General features: G+C 46.4%; 1 protein-coding gene across 6 annotated transcripts in view; it reads left to right on the plus strand.

Moving 5' to 3' along the window:
• Positions 1-18,892, plus strand: part of LOC112224298 (protein phosphatase 1B) — a 31,429-nt gene extending 12,537 nt beyond the window's left edge. For 2 of the 6 annotated variants that reach the window (XM_024387785.2, XM_024387787.2), the window contains exons 2-8: positions 608-1,102; positions 14,924-15,097; positions 15,213-15,386; positions 15,480-15,597; positions 15,823-15,934; positions 16,135-16,192; positions 16,688-17,847. In XM_024387785.2, the coding sequence (XP_024243553.2) occupies positions 620-1,102; positions 14,924-15,097; positions 15,213-15,386; positions 15,480-15,597; positions 15,823-15,934; positions 16,135-16,192; positions 16,688-17,209 (1,641 nt within the window). In that variant the 5' untranslated portion in view covers positions 608-619 and the 3' untranslated portion in view covers positions 17,210-17,847. Of the gene's footprint in view, positions 1-607; positions 1,103-14,923; positions 15,098-15,212; positions 15,387-15,479; positions 15,598-15,822; positions 15,935-16,134; positions 16,349-16,687; positions 17,848-18,313 lie in introns of those variants that run through there. The other 4 variants (XM_024387786.2, XM_042305993.1, XM_024387788.2 and 1 more) reach the window with 3 other exon arrangements.
• Positions 18,893-19,123: the final 231 nt, after the last annotated feature.

The raw sequence follows: 19,123 nt of genomic DNA on the forward strand, positions 1-19,123 counted from the left end.
CCTTTGCTTGTAGTTCAGGTTTTCACTATTTAATCACACTTTTGTTTAAAAAAAATAAATGCATGTAAAAATACAAAATGTTATGGTTTATGCATTGCTGTAGACTTAAGAGCGGTCTTCTGATATGTTTTGAGGTCTCAAAACAATCAAACACATCTTTGGGGGGGGTGTAGTTGCCCTTTTATTCAATTGTGCACCTTCCAGGAGAATGTTGTTAGGCTAGATGTATTTTTGTACGATGTAGGCTACATGTAATGGCAGAATGCCCTGTGATTTGATACAAATTATCATGATATCATTCTGCCAGGGAGGGCCTACTTTGCAGTCGGTTTTTGGGAAAGCAATTAGAAATTGTTTTTCAATCAGCGCATGATAACCGAGTTGCGTATTACAAAGATTCAACCAAGACTTCAGACCAAACTTTTTGAATACCTTGTCTGCATACCCATTGTTGCCTACCCAAATCGTGATGTTAATAATAAAATAGGGAACCAAAAACTAACATGACCAGCTGAAAAACATTTCAGTGGCACCCTAGCCACCATTGGCCTATTGAAGTATGACTGCGTTGATAACATAGCTTTATGTATGTTTTCTCTCCTGTCAGCAGTTTGTAGGTATGGGGGCGTTCCTGGACAAGCCTAAGACAGAGAAGCATACGGCCCATGGTGAGGGCAATGGGCTGCATTACGGCCTGAGCTCTATGCAGGGCTGGCGGGTGGAGATGGAGGATGCCCACACTGCCATGGTGGGCCTGCCCCACGGCCTCACCGACTGGTCCTTCTTCGCTGTCTACGACGGGCATGCCGGCTCCCGCGTTGCCAATTACTGCTCCGCCCACCTACTGGAGCACATCCTATCAGGGGGGGCGGAGTTCACCCCGGGGACGGGCTCAGTGGAGGGTGTAAAGGATGGGATCCGCGCGGGCTTCCTGAAGATCGACGAATACATGCGCAGCTTCACGGACCTGCGACAAGGGCTGGACCGCAGCGGCTCCACGGCGGTGGGTGTGCTGCTAAGCCCTTTCCACCTCTACTTCATAAACTGTGGCGACTCCCGGGCCGTGCTGAGCCGAGATGGACGAGTTGGATTCTCTACACAGGTACAATATATTACACTAGATTAGGGATGCAAGCTTTGATCCTTTATTGATGTCAGTCAGTCTATATGAAGTGGAGGAGACTGGTTAAAGAAGGATTTTTCAGCCTTGAGACAATTGAGACATGGATTGTGTATGTGTGCTATTGAGGGTGAATGGGTGAAACAAAAGATTTAAGTGCCTTTGAATGGGGTATGGTAGTAGGTGCCAGGCGCACCGGTTTGTGTCGAGTCTTTTAACCAAAATATCACAGATTAGACAAACATGTTCACCTGCCCCTTTAAGTGTGGGAGGTTACCGAGGTTGCGCAACTCGTCATGTTTGTGCCTGTGGAATTGAGAATCTGACTAGCATCCGCATTGCTTCTCTTCCTTAGCAGTTGAAACTCAAATGTAGAAAGACAACCCAGCTTGTGAAACATCTATTTTTTGTTTAAATAGCCAAGGAAGGACTAAGCCTCACTTCAGTAGACTTTAGTTTCAAGTAAATTAGACCAACTTTTATACCTGTTCATAGCGCTTTAAAAAAAATATATAATTCACCCACCTTCACATGCACACAGCCCCCAGCCAGGCATTTATGCATAAATCGTAGTTCTTTGACCTAGTGGGATTAATTTACTAACTATGATGCTAAACAGCAGAAATCATTTTTAAAAAGCTAGTGCAGCATTTATTTTACTTTAAATGGGTTCATACTTTACTATTTTTATTCAGAAATGTGAGTGAAATAATCGTACTGTAGAGCCCTGACCACCCGCCAACGTGGATGGGGAAATAGACATCTTACCCACCTGTGGCGGTGGGCGTTAGGCCCTAAAATTACTTTCAATGTTCTCTACCTATAATATAGTATTCTAAATATCCCAATTCATGTTAAGTTCAAAAGAATACAAGATCAAAATGGCTGACTTCATTCAAACAAATGGGGGTTCTCAACTTTAAAGACAAATATCTCTGGATCATCTTTTGCAGATAGAACCTTAAGGTATGATTTTGATATTGAGGTAAAAACGGCTGCATTGGACTTTTTTTTGAAGAGTTTAATTGTAACGTGACAAGCCTATCGTCTCACAGTGCCTTCAGAAAGTATTCATTCTCCTTTCTTATTCCAAATGTCACAGCTTGAATGAAACCACACAATACCCCATAATGACAAAGTGAAAACATGTTTGAATTTTTTGCAATTAAAAAAAAACTGAAATACAGAAATGATCTAATTTACTTAAATATTCACACCCCTGAGTCAATACTTTTGTAGATGCGCCTTTGGTGGTGGGTAAGTCTCTAAGAGCTTTACACACCTGGGATTGTGCAACATTTGCACCATTTATTTATTTTTTATTTCTAAAAGCTCTGTCAAGTTGGTTGTTGATCATTGCTAGACAACCATTTAAGACTTGCCATGTGATTTGAATCAGCTTGAAATTCTAACTGTAACTCGGCCACTCAGGAACTTTCACGGTCTTCTTGGTAAGCAACTCCGGTGTATATTTGGTCTTGTGTTTTTAGGTTATTGTCGTGCAAAAAGGTGAATTCATCCCCCAGTGTCTGGTGGAAAGCAGACCAGGTTTTCCTCTGTTTTTGCCCGTGCTTAGCTCTCTTACATTTCTTGTTTATCCTGAAAAACTGCCTAGTCCTTAACAATTACAAGTAAACATTGGGTTGTTATTTTAACTTGAAGTACACAAAGTCCTCTTCTCTGATAAAAGGGTAAACCAAGTTTTTCTAGTAACCTCTCCTCCAGCATTCTTCTTTGGAGTTTATATGGCGGTTGGCAACCAACTTTAAGGTACATTACCACCACCAACTGGACTGGAGTATGGCCCTCAGTTCATCTTTCAATCACCCCTGTGGGAATACTCTCCTAAAAACCAATGAGCTGGGATAGGTGGGAATTGCAGTGCGTCAAGCGTCACAAATAGAACCAAGTTCTATTTTAACGCTTGACTACACAGACACGCGTGAGCAGTGTGGGTGCAATGATTGAATAACATGTATGTGTACATTTATTTAGCAGAGTATGCGAAGCAAGCGGTGTGGTCAGCATGTTACTTTCGTGCCTTGTTGCAAACAGGATGGATGTTTGAAATGTTTGTATTATGTACAGGCTTCCTTCTTTTCACTCTGCTAATTAGGTTAGTATTGTGGACTGACTACAATGTTGTTGATCCTTCCTCAGTTTTCTCTTTACCATGATCACCATTGGCCTCATGGTGAAATCCTTGAGTGGTTTTCCTTCCTTTCTGACAACTCCTTTAGAAGGTCCCCTGTATTATTCTACGACTGGGTGTATTGATACACCATCCAAAGTGTAATTAATAACTTCACCATGCTCAGAGGAATATTCTGTGTCTGCTGATCTAGCAATAGGTGCCCTTTGCGAGGCATTGGAAAACCTCCCTGGTATTTGTTTGAAATTCACTGCTCGACAGAGGGACCTCAACAGATACATCTTCCGGCGCCGACAGAGATGGCCGCCTCGCTTCGCGTTCCTAGGAAACTATGCAGTTTTTTGTTTTTTTACGTGTTATTTCTTACACTAGTACCCCAGGTCATCTTAGGTTTCATTACATACAGCCGAGAAGAACTACTGAATATAAGATCAGCGTCAACTCACCATCAGTACGACCAAGAATATGTTTTTCGCGATGCGGATCCTGTGTTCTGCCTTACAACCAGTGTAACCGAGTGGATCACATGCAGCGACCAAAAAAAAAAACGACTCAGAAAAAGAGGGAAACGAAGCGGTCTTCTGGTCAGACTCCGGAGACGGGCACATCGTGCACCACTCCCTAGCATTCTTCTTGCCAATGTCCAGTCTCTTGACAACAAGGTTGATGAAATCCGAGCAAGGGTAGCATTCCAGAGGGACATCAGAGACTGTAACGTTCTCTGCTTCACGGAAACATGGCTAACTGGAGAGACGCAATCCGAAGCGGTGCAGCCAGCGGGTTTCTCCACACATCGCGCCGACAGAAACAAACATCTTTCTGGTAAGAAGACGGGCGGGGGCGTATTCCTTATGGCCAACGTGACATGGTGTGATGAAAGAAACATACAGGAACTCAAATCCTTCTGTTCACCTGATTTAGAATTCCTCACAATCAAATGTAGACCGCATTATCTACCAAGAGAATTCTCTTCGATTATAATCACAGCCGTATATATCCCCCCAAGCAGACACATCGATGGCTCTGAACGAACTTTATTTAACTCTCTGCAAACTGGAAACGATTTATCCGGAGGCTGCATTCATTGTAGCTGGGGATTTTAACAAGGCTAATCTGAAAACAAGACTCCCTAAATTTTATCAGCATATCCATTTTGCGCAACCAGGGGTGGAAAGACCCTGGATCATTGTTACTCTAACTTCCGCGACGCATATAAGGCCCTGCCCCGCCCCCTTTCGGAAAAGCTGACCACGACTCCATTTTGTTGATCCCTGCCTACAGACAGAAACTAAAACAAGAAGCTCCCACGCTGAGGTCTGTCCAACGCTGGTCCGACCAAGCTGACTCCACACTCCAAGACTGCTTCCATCACGTGGACTGGGAGATGTTTCGTATTGCGTCAGACAACAACATTGACGAATACGCTGATACGGTGTGCGAGTTCATTAGAACGTGCGTTGAAGATGTCGTTCCCATAGCAACGATTAAAACATTCCCTAACCAGAAACCGTGGATTGATGGCAGCATTCGTGTGAAACTGAAGGCACGAACCACTGCTTTTAATCAGGGCAAGGTGTCTGGTAACATGACTGAATACAAACAGTGCAGCTATTCCCTCCGCAAGGCTATCAAACAAGCTAAGCGCCAGTACAGAGACAAAGTAGAATCTCAATTCAACGGCTCAGACACAAGAGGCATGTGGCAGGGTCTACAGTCAATCACGGACTACAGGAAGAAACCCAGCCCAGTCACGGACCAGGATGTCTTGCTCCCAGGCAGACTAAATAACTTTTTGCCCGCTTTGAGGACAATACAGTGCCACTGACACGGCCTGCAACGGAAACATGCGGTCTCTCCTTCACTGCAGCCGAAGTGAGTAAGACATTTAAACGTGTTAACCCTCGCAAGGCTGCAGGCCCAGACGGCATCCCCAGCCGCGCCCTCAGAGCATGCGCAGACCAGCTGGCCGGTGTGTTTACGGACATATTCAATCAATCCCTATACCAGTCTGCTGTTCCCACATGCTTCAAGAGGGCCACCATTGTTCCTGTTCCCAAGAAAGCTAAGGTAACTGAGCTAAACGACTACCGCCCCGTAGCACTCACATCCGTCATCATGAAGTGCTTTGAGAGACTAGTCAAGGACCACATCACCTCCACCCTACCTGACACCCTTGACCCACTCCAATTTGCTTACCGCCCAAATAGGTCCACAGACGATGCAATCTCAACCACACTGCACACTGCCCTAACCCATCTGGACAAGAGGAATACCTATGTGAGAATGCTGTTCATCGACTACAGCTCGGCATTCAACACCATAGTACCCTCCAAGCTCGTCATCAAGCTCGAGACCCTGGGTCTCGACCCCGCCCTGTGCAACTGGGTACTGGACTTCCTGACGGGCCGCCCCCAGGTGGTGAGGGTAGGCAACAACATCTCCTCCCCGCTGATCCTCAACACTGGGGCCCCACAAGGGTGCGTTCTGAGCCCTCTCCTGTACTCCCTGTTCACCCACGACTGCGTGGCCATGCACGCCTCCAACTCAATCATCAAGTTTGCGGACGACACAACAGTGGTAGGCTTGATTACCAACAACGACGAGACGGCCTACAGGGAGGAGGTGAGGGCCCTCGGAGTGTGGTGTCAGGAAAATAACCTCACACTCAACGTCAACAAAACTAAGGAGATGATTGTGGACTTCAGGAAACAGCAGAGGGAACACCCCCATCCACATCGATGGAACAGTAGTGGAGAGGGTAGCAAGTTTTAAATTCCTCGGCATACACATCACAGACAAACTGAATTGGTCCACTCACACAGACAGCATCGTGAGGAAGGCGCAGCAGCGCCTCTTCAACCTCAGGAGGCTGAAGAAATTCGGCTTGTCACCAAAAGCACTCACAAACTTCTACAGATGCACAATCGAGAGCATCCTGGCGGGCTGTATCACAGCCTGGTATGGCAACTGCACCGCCCTCAACCGTAAGGCTCTCCAGAGGGTAGTGAGGTCTGCACAACGCATCACCGGGGGCAAACTACCTGCCCTCCAGGACACCTACACCACCCGATGCTACAGGAAGGCCATAAAGATCATCAAGGACATCAACCACCCGAGCCACTGCCTGTTCACCCCGCTGTCATCCAGAAGGCGAGGTCAGTACAGGTGCATCAAAGCTGGGACCGAGAGACTGAAAAACAGCTATCTCAAGGCCATCAGACTGTTAAACAGCCACCACTAACATTGAGTGGCTACTGCCAACACACTGTCAATGACACTGACTCTACTCCAGCCACTTTAATCATGGGAATTGATGGGAAATGATGTAAATATATCACTAGCCACTTTAAACAATGCTACCTTATATAATGTTACTTACCCTACATTATTCATCTCATATGCATATGTAGATACTGTACTCTATATCATCGACTGCATCCTTATGTAATACATGTATCACTAGCCACTTTAACTATGCCACTTGGTTTACATACTTATCTCATATGTATATACTGTACTCGATATCATCTACTGTATCTTGCCTATGCTGCTCTGTACCATCACTCATTCATATATCCTTATGTACATATTCTTTATCCCCTTACACTGTGTTATAAGACAGTAGTTTTTTTGGAATTGTTAGTTAGATTACTTGTTCGTTATTACTGCATTGTCGGAACTAGAAGCACAAGCATTTCGCTACACTCGCATTAACATCTGCTAACCATGTGTATGTGACAAATAAAATTTGATTTTGATTTGATTTGATTTGAACAGATAAATGTGTGTGATAGGTACAGAGATGATGCAGTCGTGTTAAACACTATTATTAACCCCCTAGAGTCGATTGACGCACCAGTGAGTTCATCTAAGTTACATGACCAAAAAATCTATCAAAATCAGTTAGTTTAACCCCTCTGGGATATGTGGGATGGTAGCGTCCCACCTCGCCAACAGCCAGTGAAAGTGCAGGGCGCCAAATTCAAAACAACAAAAATCTCATATTTACAATTCCTCAAGCATACAAGTATTTTACACCATTTTAAAGATAAAGTTCTCGTTAATCCAGCCACAGTGTCTGATTTAAAAAATGCTTTACAGCGAAAGCACCACAAACGATTGTTAGGTCACCACCAACTCACAGAAAAACACAGCCATTTTTCCAGCCAAAGAGAGAGAGAGTCACAAAAAGCACAGAGGTAAATGAATCACTAAACTTTGATCTTCATCAGATGACACTCATAGGACTTCATGTTACACAATACATGTACGTTTTGTTCGATTAAAATGCATATTTATATCAAATCTCATTTTACATTGGCACGTTACGTTCGTAGTTCTAAAACATACAGTGATTGTGCAGAGAGCCACATCTATTTACAGAAATACTCATTATAAGTGTTGATGAAAATACAACTGTTATACATGGAATTAGATACTTCTCCTTAATGCAACCGCTGTGTCACATTTCAAAATAACTTTACGGAAAAAGCAAACCATGCAATAATCTGAGTACAGCGCTCAGACAACAAAGCCGCCAAAAAGATATCCGCCATATTGGGTGGTCGACATTAGTCAGAAATAGCACTATAAATATTCACTTACCTTTGATCTTCATCAGAATGCATTCCCAGGAATCGCAGTTCCATAATAAATGTTTGTTTTGTTCGATAATGTCCATTTATGTCCAAATATCTTCTTTTGTTAGGGCGTTTGGTAAACAAATCCAAAGCGCGTTCAGGTCCAGCCGAACGTCGGACGAAAAGTTCAAAAAGTTCCGTTACAGCCTGTAGAAACTTTTCAAACTAAGTATAGAATCAATCTTTAGGATGTTTTTATCATAAATCTTCAATAATGTTCCAACCGGAGAATTCCTATGTCTGTAGAAAAGCAATGGAACGAGAGCTAACTCTCTCGTGACCGCGCCTCAGAGCCTGTGGCAATCTGCCAGACACCTGGCTCATTCCTCTCTCATTCGGTCCCACTTCACAGTAGAATCCTCAAACAAAGTTTCCAAAGACAGTTGACATCTAGTGGAAGCCTTAGGAAGTGCAACATAACCAATTTCCCACTGTATCTACAATAGGGGCTGAGTTTTAAAAAACGACAAGCCGCAGATTTCCCACGTCCTGGTTAGATTTTTCTCAGGTTTTCGCCTGCCATATGAGTTCTGTTATACTCACAGACATCATTCAAACAGTTTTAGAAACTTCAGTGTTTTCTATCCAATACTACTAATAATATGCATATATTAGCATCTGGGACAGAGTAGTAGGCAGTTTACTCTGGGAATCTTATTCATCCAAGCTACTCCATACTGCCCCCTGTCACCAAGAAGTTAAGCTAGAGATGAGTTTTTTTTTTTGCATTGAATGTATCTCTACCCACCTCATCTGCCAGTGTCGCACTTCCGCATCTGCGGTGAAAGGTCTCATGGTGTGACAAACACCGCTCTAGCTCTGCCACATCTGAAAATCACTCTTGTAACGAAATTGTTTGTAGCGTCCTAAGGGGGAGCCTCTCACAAACACGATTGTGTTCTCCGTTTTGCTCCACCACCCCCACAAGTGTCGTGACTCGTCTGAAGGTAACCGATACCGGTAATAAAAAAATAAAAAGTTAAATATGTGTTAACAAAATGTATATGTATTTACATTTCCCATGTTTTTTTCATTTTTTTTATCCTAGATTTAGGACAGACTCTCGTCTGTCCTAAATCTAGGAGATATTAAAAAAAATATTTTAAAAACTTGGGATAATATATATATATATATTTTTTTTTACCGGTATCGGTTACCTTCTAGCTTAAACCTAGTTTATGATTTATTTTTTGATTGTCCTTTTTGCTATTTATTAATTGTGTTGAGTTTCTATGGTCCAAAATCAATATTTTATACAAGTTTCTTAGGTATAAAAAAATATATATAAAGGGGTCCTAAAATTCAAAATCAAATAGCAAAAATGATCCAGTGTGACCATCTTAAAACAATTCCATATGTCAGCTTCTCCCCAATGTCATAGACTCTTAAAGAAATTATTAAACACCCAGTGAGTCATGCAACTTATTATATGACTAGTTGAGCACATTTTTACTCCTGAACTTATTTGGGCTTGCCATAAGAGGTTGAATACTTATTGACTCAAGACTTTTCAGCTTTTCATTTTTTATTAATTTGTAAAAAGAAATAAAAAATTCCACTTTGACGTTATAGGGTATTTTGTGTAGACCAGTGACGACAAATCTCAACTTAATACAACAACGTGGAAAAAGTCAAGGGGTGTGGATACTTAGCAAAGCCACTGTAGTATTGAACATACAATTACTGCAATGAAGCAGTCAATGCAAAAAATATTTTCAAACATTTGGCCAAAAGCAATTGGCTGGAAAAGACTGTTCTCAAAAGTGCACCTGATGTGAGCAGTTCATGTGACTGAGATTGAAATCTGTTAGAAATGTAGAAAGAGGTGAGATCTAAAGATGCAACAATTAAGATGGGTAGTTAATGACTATATGCCTTTTAACTTCTGGAAGAGAATTGAAAACCAGTAGAACAAGAGATACAGTGGGGCAAAAAAGTATTTAGTCAGCCACCAATTGTGCAAGTTCTCCCACTTAAAAAGATGAGAGGCCTGTAATTTCCATCATAGGTACACTTCAACTATGACAGACAAAATGAGAAAAAAAAATCCAGTAACTCACAAGGCTGGTGGCCAACATCGTTTTCACTCAAATTGCATTTAGAATTGTTGTGCGACGACTGGGTTTATGCGATTACATGTTTCACTTCAAGCTGCAACCAGCTGGAGGAGGAGCTTGCAGAATAGGTGATTGTTGCTTGTGTGATAAATAAGATGCATTATTTTGTAAATGCACACCGGACAATTTCATTCCACGAAATTATGCAAATTAGCCTATAGACCAATTGGTCAACTGTGTTTTCGGCAGCTAACTGCTTTTAACGGTTATCATCTCTACACTGGTACAATATGCAGTGCCTTGCAGAAGTATTCGTCAAGGCACTTTTTCACATTTTATTGCGTTAAAGTGGGATGACAATGTGCACAAAATACTATTTAAAAAATAAATTAAATTATTAATTCTTACCCCGTTTTCTCCCCAATTTCGTGGTATCCAATTGTTTTAGTAGCTACTATCTTGTCTCATCGCTACAACTCCCGTACGGGCTCGGGAGAGACGAAGGTTGAAAGTCATGCGTCCTCCGATACACAACACTGCTTCTTAAAAGCCAGCCGCACCAATGTGTCGGAAGAAACACTGTGCACCTGGCAACATTGGTTAGCGCGCACTGCGCCTGGCCCGCCACAGGAGTCGCTGGTGCGCGATGACTCAAGGACATCCCTACTGGCCAACCCCTCCCGAACCCGGGCGACGCTAGGCCAATTGTGCGTCGCCCCACGGACCTCTTGGTCGCGGCCGGTTACGACAGAGCCTGGGCGAGAACCCAGAGTCTCTGATGGCACAGCCCTTAACCACTGCGCCACCCGGGAGGCCCCCGCAAAATACTCTTGTCCAAGTGGTATATTTGTTTAATTTTTGTTGGGATGAATAAAACATTTCAATAACTAAAATAGTTGTTGCATAAGTATTCAGCCCCTTTGTTTAGGCAAACCTAAATAAGTCAAATGACCAAATCACAAAATTTACGTGTACTCTGGCAAATAATAGGGTTTGACATGATTTAATGACTAACCCTTACTCTGTCCCCCATACATAAAACACCTGTAAGGTCTCTCAGTCAAGTATTGCATTTCACACACACGTTCATCTACAAGACCAGGGAGCTTTTCAAAAGCCTCATAAAGGGCAGTGATTGGTCACAATAACACATCTGACATTGAATATCTCCTTAAGCATGGTCTAGTTTATAATGATGCTGAGGATTATGTGTTAAACCACCCAGACACCTCGGATACAGTCATCCTTCTGAACTGTGCTTTAGGACAGGAATGAAACTGCTCAGGGATGTCACCATGGGGCAATTGGTGATTTTAAAACGGCTACAAAGTTCAATGGCTGAGATGGGAGAGGATGAATTAACATTGTAGTGACTCCACATTAATGACCAAGTGAAAAGATTCCAAAACATGCATCTTGTACTTAACTTTAAAAAAAAATTGAACTAGGCAAGTCAGTTAAGAACAAATTCTAATTTACAATGACGGGCTTTCCGGGAACAATGTGTTAACTTCCTTGTTCTGGTATTCGTTCCAGCAACCGTTCGGTTACTGACCCAACGCTCTAACCACTAGGCTACCTGCCGCCCCTACACTCTAACCACTAGGCTACCTGCCGCCCCTACACTCTAACCACTAGGCTACCTGCCGCCCCTACACTCTAACCACTAGGCTACCTGCCGCCCCTACACTCTAACCACTAGGCTACCCGCCTCCCCTACACTCTAACCACTAGGCTGCCCGCCTCCCCTACACTCTAACCACTAGGCTACCTGCCGCCCCTACACTCTAACCACTAGGCTACCTGCCGCCCCTACACTCTAACCACTAGGCTTACCTGCCGCCCCTACACTCTAACCACTAGGCTACCCGCCTCCCCTACACTCTAACCACTAGGCTACCTGCCGACCCCTACACTCTAACCACTAGGCTACCCTGCCTCCCCTACACTATAACCACTAGGCTACCTGCCGCCCCTACACTCTAACCACTAGGCTACCTGCCGCCCCTACACTCTAACCACTAGGCTACCCGCCCCCTACACTCTAACCACTAGGCTGCCCGCCTCCCCTACACTCTAACCACTAGGCTACCTGCCGCCCCTACACTCTAACCACTAGGCTACCTGCCGCCCCTACACTCTAACCACTAGGCTACCTGCCGCCCCTACACTCTAACCACTAGGCTACCTGCCTCCCCTACACTCTAACCACTAGGCTACCCGCCATCCCTCTAACCACTCTAACCACTAGGCTGCCCGCCTCCCCTACACTCTAACCACTAGGCTACCTGCCGCCCCTACACTCTAACCACTAGGCTACCTGCCGCCCCTACACTCTAACCACTAGGTTACCTGCCGCCCCTACACTCTAACCACTAGGCTACCCGCCTCCCCTACACTCTAACCACTAGGCTACCTGCCGACCATACACTCTAACCACTAGGCTACCCGCCTCCCCTACACTCTAACCACTAGGCTACCCGCCTCCCCTACACTCTAACCACTAGGCTACCTGCCGCCCCTACACTCTAACCACTAGGCTACCTGCCGCCCCTACACTCTAACCACTAGGTTACCTGCCGCCCCTACACTCTAACCACTAGGCTACCCGCCTCCCCTACACTCTAACCACTAGGCTACCTGCCGACCATACACTCTAACCACTAGGCTACCCGCCTCCCCTACACTCTAACCACTAGGCTGCCTGCCTCCCCTACACTCTAACCACTAGGCTACCTGCCGCCCCTACACTCTAACCACTAGGCTACCTGCCGCCCCTACACTCTAACCACTAGGCTACCCGCCGCCCCTACACTCTAACCACTAGGCTACCCGCCTCCCCTACACTCTAACCACTAGGCTACCCGCCGCCCCTAACCACTACACTCTAACCACTAGGCTACCCGCCTCCCCTACACTCTAACCTCTAGGCTACCTGCCGCCCCTACACTCTAACCACTAGGCTACCCGCCTCCCCTACACTCTAACCACTAGGCTACCCGCCGCCCCTACACTCTAACCACTAGGCTACCCGCCTCCCCTACACTCTAACCACTAGGCTACCTGCCGCCCCTACACTCTAACCACTAGGCTACCTCCCGCCCCTACACTCTAACCACTAGGCTACCTGCCGCCCCTACACTCTAACCACTAGGCTACCTGCCGCCCCTACACTCTAACCACTAGGCTACCCGCCTCCCTACACTCTAACCACTAGGCTACCAGCCGCCCCTACACTCTAACCACTAGGCTACCCGCCTCCCCTACACTCTAACCACTAGGCTACCTGCCGCCCCTACACTCTAACCACTAGGCTACCCGCCGCCCCTACACTCTAACCACTAGGCTACCCGCCGCCCCTACACTCTAACCACTAGGCTACCTGCCTCCCCTACACTCTAACCACTAGGCTACCTGCCGCCCTACACTCTAACCACTAGGCTACCTGCCGCCCCACTCTAACCACTCTAACCAACCACTAGGCTACCTGCCGCCCCTACACTCTAACCACTAGGCTACCCGCCTCCCCTACACTCTAACCACTAGGCTACCTCCCGCCCCTACACTCTAACCACTAGGCTACCCGCCTCCCCTACACTCTAACCACTAGGCTACCTGCCGCCCCTACACTCTAACCACTAGGCTACCTCCGCCCCTACACTCTAACCACTAGGCTACCCGCCTCCCCTACACTCTAACCACTAGGCTACCCGCCGCCCCTACACTCTAACCACTAGGCTACCCGCCTCCCTACACTCTAACCACTAGGCTACCTGCCGCCCCTACACTCTAACCACTAGGCCCGCCTCCTCTACCTCCCGCCCCCATACACTCTAACCACTAGGCTACCCGCCTCCCCTACACTCTAACCACTAGGCTACCCGCCGCCCCTACACTCTAACCACTAGGCTACCTGCCGCCCCTACACTCTAACCACTAGGCTACCTGCCGCCCCTACACTCTAACCACTAGGCTACCTGCCGCCCCTACACTCTAACCACTAGGCTACCTGCCGCCCCTACACTCTAACCACTAGGCTACCCGCCTCCCCTACACTCTAACCACTAGGCTACCCTAACCACTAGGCTACGCCCCTACACTCTAACCACTAGGCTACCTGCCGCCCCTACACTCTAACCACTAGGCTACCCGCCTCCCCTACACTCTAACCACTAGGCTACCCGCCGCCCCTACACTCTAACCACTAGGCTACCTGCCGCCCCGTATGGAACAAGGCACTAAAGTAATAATGCAACTAAACATGGCAAAGGAATAAACTTTTTGGCCTAAATGCAAGGCCCTATGTTTGGGTCAAATCCAACACAACACATTAATAAGCAACTGCCTCCTTATTTTCAAGCATGATGGTGGCTGCATCATGGTATTGGTATGCTTGACATCGGTAAATACTGGGGAGTTTTTCAGGAAGAAAGAAAGAATTGGGATAGGGCTAAGTACCGGCAAACTCCTAGAGCATAACCTGCTTCAGTCTGCTTTACACCAGACACTGGGAGAGGAATTCATCTTTCAGCATTACAATAACCTTCAACACAAGGCCAAATCTACAATGAAGTTGCTTACCAAGAAGACCGTGAATATTCCTAAGTGGCCAAGTTACAGTTTTGACTTAAATCTGCTTGAAATACTATGGCAAGACTCAAATTACTGTCTAGCCATGATCCCCAACATCTTGACAGAGTTTGAAGACCCACAGCTGTAATTGCTGCCCACAGTGTTTCTAACATGTATGAACTCAGGGAGCTGAATACTTATACAATATACTGAGTGAGTGAGAGGGAGGGAGTGATGGAGAGAGACAGCAGGGGATCAGTTTGAGCCTGGCAAGACGCATGATTGCTGACCCTGATCATGTAATGAGTAGTTATTTAGAATGCAAGGTCATGTTGTAGATCAGCAGCCTCTTATCTCAAACGCTTTCTATTTCTCACTGCAGGACCACAAGCCGTGCAACCCCAGAGAGAAGGAGCGTATCCAGAACGCAGGGGGGTCAGTGATGATCCAGAGGGTCAACGGTTCCCTGGCCGTGTCCAGAGCCCTGGGGGACTATGACTACAAGTGTGTGGATGGGAAGGGTCCCACAGAACAACTGGTCAGCCCAGAGCCAGAGGTGTGTGTATTTAAAATGCCTTTATTACTGTGCACAGCTTGAAGTAAACTCGAGGTCTTTGTCCTACTTGAGGTGTGTGTGATCTCTCCAGCTGAGGTGTGTGTTCCTCCCACAGGTGTGTGTGTTGGAGCGTGCTGCGGAGGGGGATGAGTTTGTGGTGCTGGCGTGCGACGGCATCTGGGACGTGATGTCCAACGAGGAGCTGTGCGAGTTCGTCAGGTCCCGGCTACAAGTGTTTGACGACCTGGAAAGAGTCTGCACTGCCGTGGTGGACACCTGTCTGCACAAGGTACATACACACTCTATCTAACCCACACTCTATCTAACCCACACTAACTCACCCACACTCTAAGCCCCGGTCTCTGTATGTGTGTTTCTCCAGGGCAGCAGAGATAACATGAGTGTGGTGTTGGTGACTTTACCGGGAGCTCCCAAGGTGTCTGAGGAAGCCCTGAAGAGAGAGGAGGACCTGGACAAATACCTGGAGACACGTGTAGAGGGTGAGAACACGCACATACACCCCCATCCTTTCTAAGAGCTTAGACAGACGAAAGGCTAATAGCAGCGAGAAGCTGTCGCCGCGGTGTGTAATAGTGACCACCTGCTGGGTGTCGACGAGCAGAGGCTCTTTCAACGTGGACATGGTGGCCAATATTCTGGTCAGAGGCAACTGTCCGTCTTTTATTCTGTTGCGTTTCCAGTCTAACCCTGTGTCTGTCTCCTAGATTTGCTGGGTAGCTGTGGAGAGGAGGGGGTTCCTGACCTGGTGTCTGTTCTGAGGAACATCGCCTCTGAGAACATCCCCAATCTTCCACCTGGAGGAGGCCTGGCCTGCAAGTAAATACTACACACACTGAAGACAACTGCTTTATTGTCCATGTCTCCCCCTTCTTTCTTCATGAAAGTATGAGAGACTGTCATGATTTATTGATCCAACTTCTCAATAAAGCTTCACACAAGTTCACAAATAAGAATGTCTAATTGTGTGTGTGTGTGTGTGTGTGTGTGTGTGTGTGTGTGTGTGTGTGTGTGGTCAGGCGCAGTGTGATCGAGGCGGTGTACAGCAGGCTGAACCCACAAAGAGAAGAGGAAGGGGTGAGTAACTCTTCTTTGACCGCTCACCCCTGACCTCCCACTTCCACAATGACCCCACTCCAGCCCAGTCACAACAGCACCACTCTTCTGGCGTGTGAATGGGCTTCGAGGACCGTCAAAATACCAAACATGATCAAAATTGACTTGGTTTCACATCACATGAATACTGCTCCCTGATGTTCCTTCCTACCGTGTCCCAACCTTTTATCACACAAAAGTCCTGGACGTCTTTTGAACATGAACTATTTTGCCTAGTCTGTGTTTGTGTTGTGTTTGGGGTTTGTTGAGTTGTAGTGGGGAACGGGAAGGCATTGTTGTATTCTCCTCTCCCTCACTGGACAAAGACAATGTCACTACGGGTAGCTGGCCACAGGGGTAGGGGTAGTATGGTGTGAGACAGTGTGTGTGCCTGTGTGCGTGTTTGACGCTGGTGTGTGTCTGACACTAGCTTGTGTGTGTGTGTGTGTGTGTGTGGCGTGGTGTTGCCCCGGCCAGGCCTGTGTTGGAGGTGGAGGAGAGGAGGAGAGTGAGGAGGGAGGAGGCAGCAGTACGGCGACCAATCTCTTGGAGGCGCTGCGTCAGTTCCGCCTGCACCACCGGGGGCAGTATCGCTCGGTGCTGGAGGAAGCCCTGGCAGTCTACCGTCTGCCTGGGGAGAATACAGCTGACATGGGAGAGGAATCCTCCTCTTTTACCGCTGACGACCTCCCTGACTCCCCCCGGCCCTCACCCCCCTCTCCCCCTCCCTCACCCGTCGTCATCGAGACGCCCTCATCCCTGGAGACAGAGAAAAGCAAAGACACGCCCTCTCCAAACATCGACCAACAACCACCTCCGGCTGTAGACATCGACCAACCTGAACCTCCAGCGGTAGACACTGACCAACCTGAACCTCTGGCGGCAGACCTCGTCCCACTATATCCTCCAGCTGCTGAGCTTCGCCAACCAGATCCACCCCCTCCTAATTCACCTCTGATCTCTGTTGTTGTTGTTGACGCCCCCCCAAATCTAGTCTAGTCCATGCGTGCTCTCACAGCGTCTAGTCCATCCGTGCTCTCACAAACGCCATAATGGGTAGATATAAAGATGAGTGGTCTAAGTCAATGGACCGATCATGTCTGGACCTCTACCTGACAGAGAGAGAAGACCGACTGGACTGTCCATATAAAAACACAAGTTCCCATAAACCACCTATACCTGTTCTCACAGTACCCACACACAACACACTCACTGTGTGTGTCTGTGTGTCTCTGTTTGCCTGTCTCTGTCTCTCTGCGTCTGCCTGTGTGTCTCTGTCCGTCCGAGAGAGAGAGACGGGTCTTAGCAGCCAGCTGAGGTGTGTGTGTGTGTGTGTGTGTGTGTGTGTGTTTGTTTGGTAGAATTTGTTAAGGTGTGTGTCCACTACAGTACTGTAACTACTTCAAAATTCTGGAACAGTATACAAAGTTCTAAAAAGTTCAAAATACCAAAGTAAAAAATGTGTGTGTGTCATTGTATTTCTAAAGACTGAGTTGTATTTCTCTCTGATGAATGGTGGCACTTACTGTATGCAACAAGACACAATTGTGTGTGTGTGTGTGTGTGGGCTGAATCTGTTCCATACAGCAATATGTGAATGAAAAAGAATCAATAAAAGTGATTTGAATTAATAATAATACTAATATCTGTCCATCTGATTTGGTTTGTCTCTTGACTGTCAGATTTGGTCAGTGTCTGACTGTTATGGTATATGATCACTTTTTCCTGTGAACATTCCATTGTGGGTCTGAAATTGCTCTTCGTGTCCTGAATAGTGCACAGTGATTTCCTGCTACATGGCACCATGGCATTTATAGCATCATCTACAAATGTTTAATTCTTGACAACAAAAAAGCCTATTACATAGGCTTGTAGCCTAGTATAAGAATTGGGACACAGCCGGTCTTTCATTAGGCCACCAACAGGTGAGTCCAAGATCGGCTCATCCCACAGATTGACCCACATACCAACCCCTCACATTCTCAGCCCCCGGTCCACTTGCACACCCGCTTCTCAACATCAATACGTTAATAACATCAGTTTTATATTGTATGCACTATGGCGCCTCATAAACATTTCTCTCTCTCGTTCTCTCTATCTCAGTGTGATCTGGAGGACCCCTGGTAGTCGTGGTAACTGCGACCCGGTCTCCTCCTGTGATTGGTCTAGCCACCCAGAGGGAGAATTGCCTCCTCCACGTGCCCAGTGGACGACGTGTGTGTGTGCGTGTGAGGATGAACACACCCACACACACACTCTGCTTTTCCTTGGGAGGAGTGTGTCTTTGGAGGTGTTGCGGTTGTTGTAAGGACTGATGAAGCGTCTGGATGGTAGACATTTTTTACCATCCAGGTTTTCTGGTGTTACATTTTTTTGTTGTTGTTGACATTGATCACCTGACTACATGGACATGAACTGGGGTGGATTTATGTGTTTGTGTGTGTGTGAGAGAGAAAGGAAATTTGGAGGTGGGGATTGGGACCCAGACTGGTTCAATCTGGTACTTGTCTTGGACTCTGTGCTGCCTGAAAACCCCAACCGCCCGAACACACACACACACCCTAAAACCTGACACACCAAGCCCTGCAAATGTACAGTGGGGAGAACAAGTATTTGATACACTGCCGATTTTGCAGGTTTTCCTACTTACAATACATGTAGAGGTCTGTAATTATCATAGGTACACTTCAACTGTGTGAGACGGAATCTAAAACAAAAATCCAGAAAGTCACATTGTATGATTTTTAAGTAATTAATTTGCATTTTTTTGCATGACATAAGTATTTGATACATCAGAAAAGCAGAACTTAATGTTTGGTACAGAAACCTTTGTTTGCAATTACAGGGGTCATACGTTTCCTGTAGTTCTTGACCAGGTTTGCACACACTGCAGCAGGGATTTTGGCCCACTCC

This window comes from Oncorhynchus tshawytscha, linkage group LG25 (assembly GCF_018296145.1).
Source record: "Oncorhynchus tshawytscha isolate Ot180627B linkage group LG25, Otsh_v2.0, whole genome shotgun sequence".
NCBI lineage: Eukaryota > Metazoa > Chordata > Actinopteri > Salmoniformes > Salmonidae > Oncorhynchus > Oncorhynchus tshawytscha.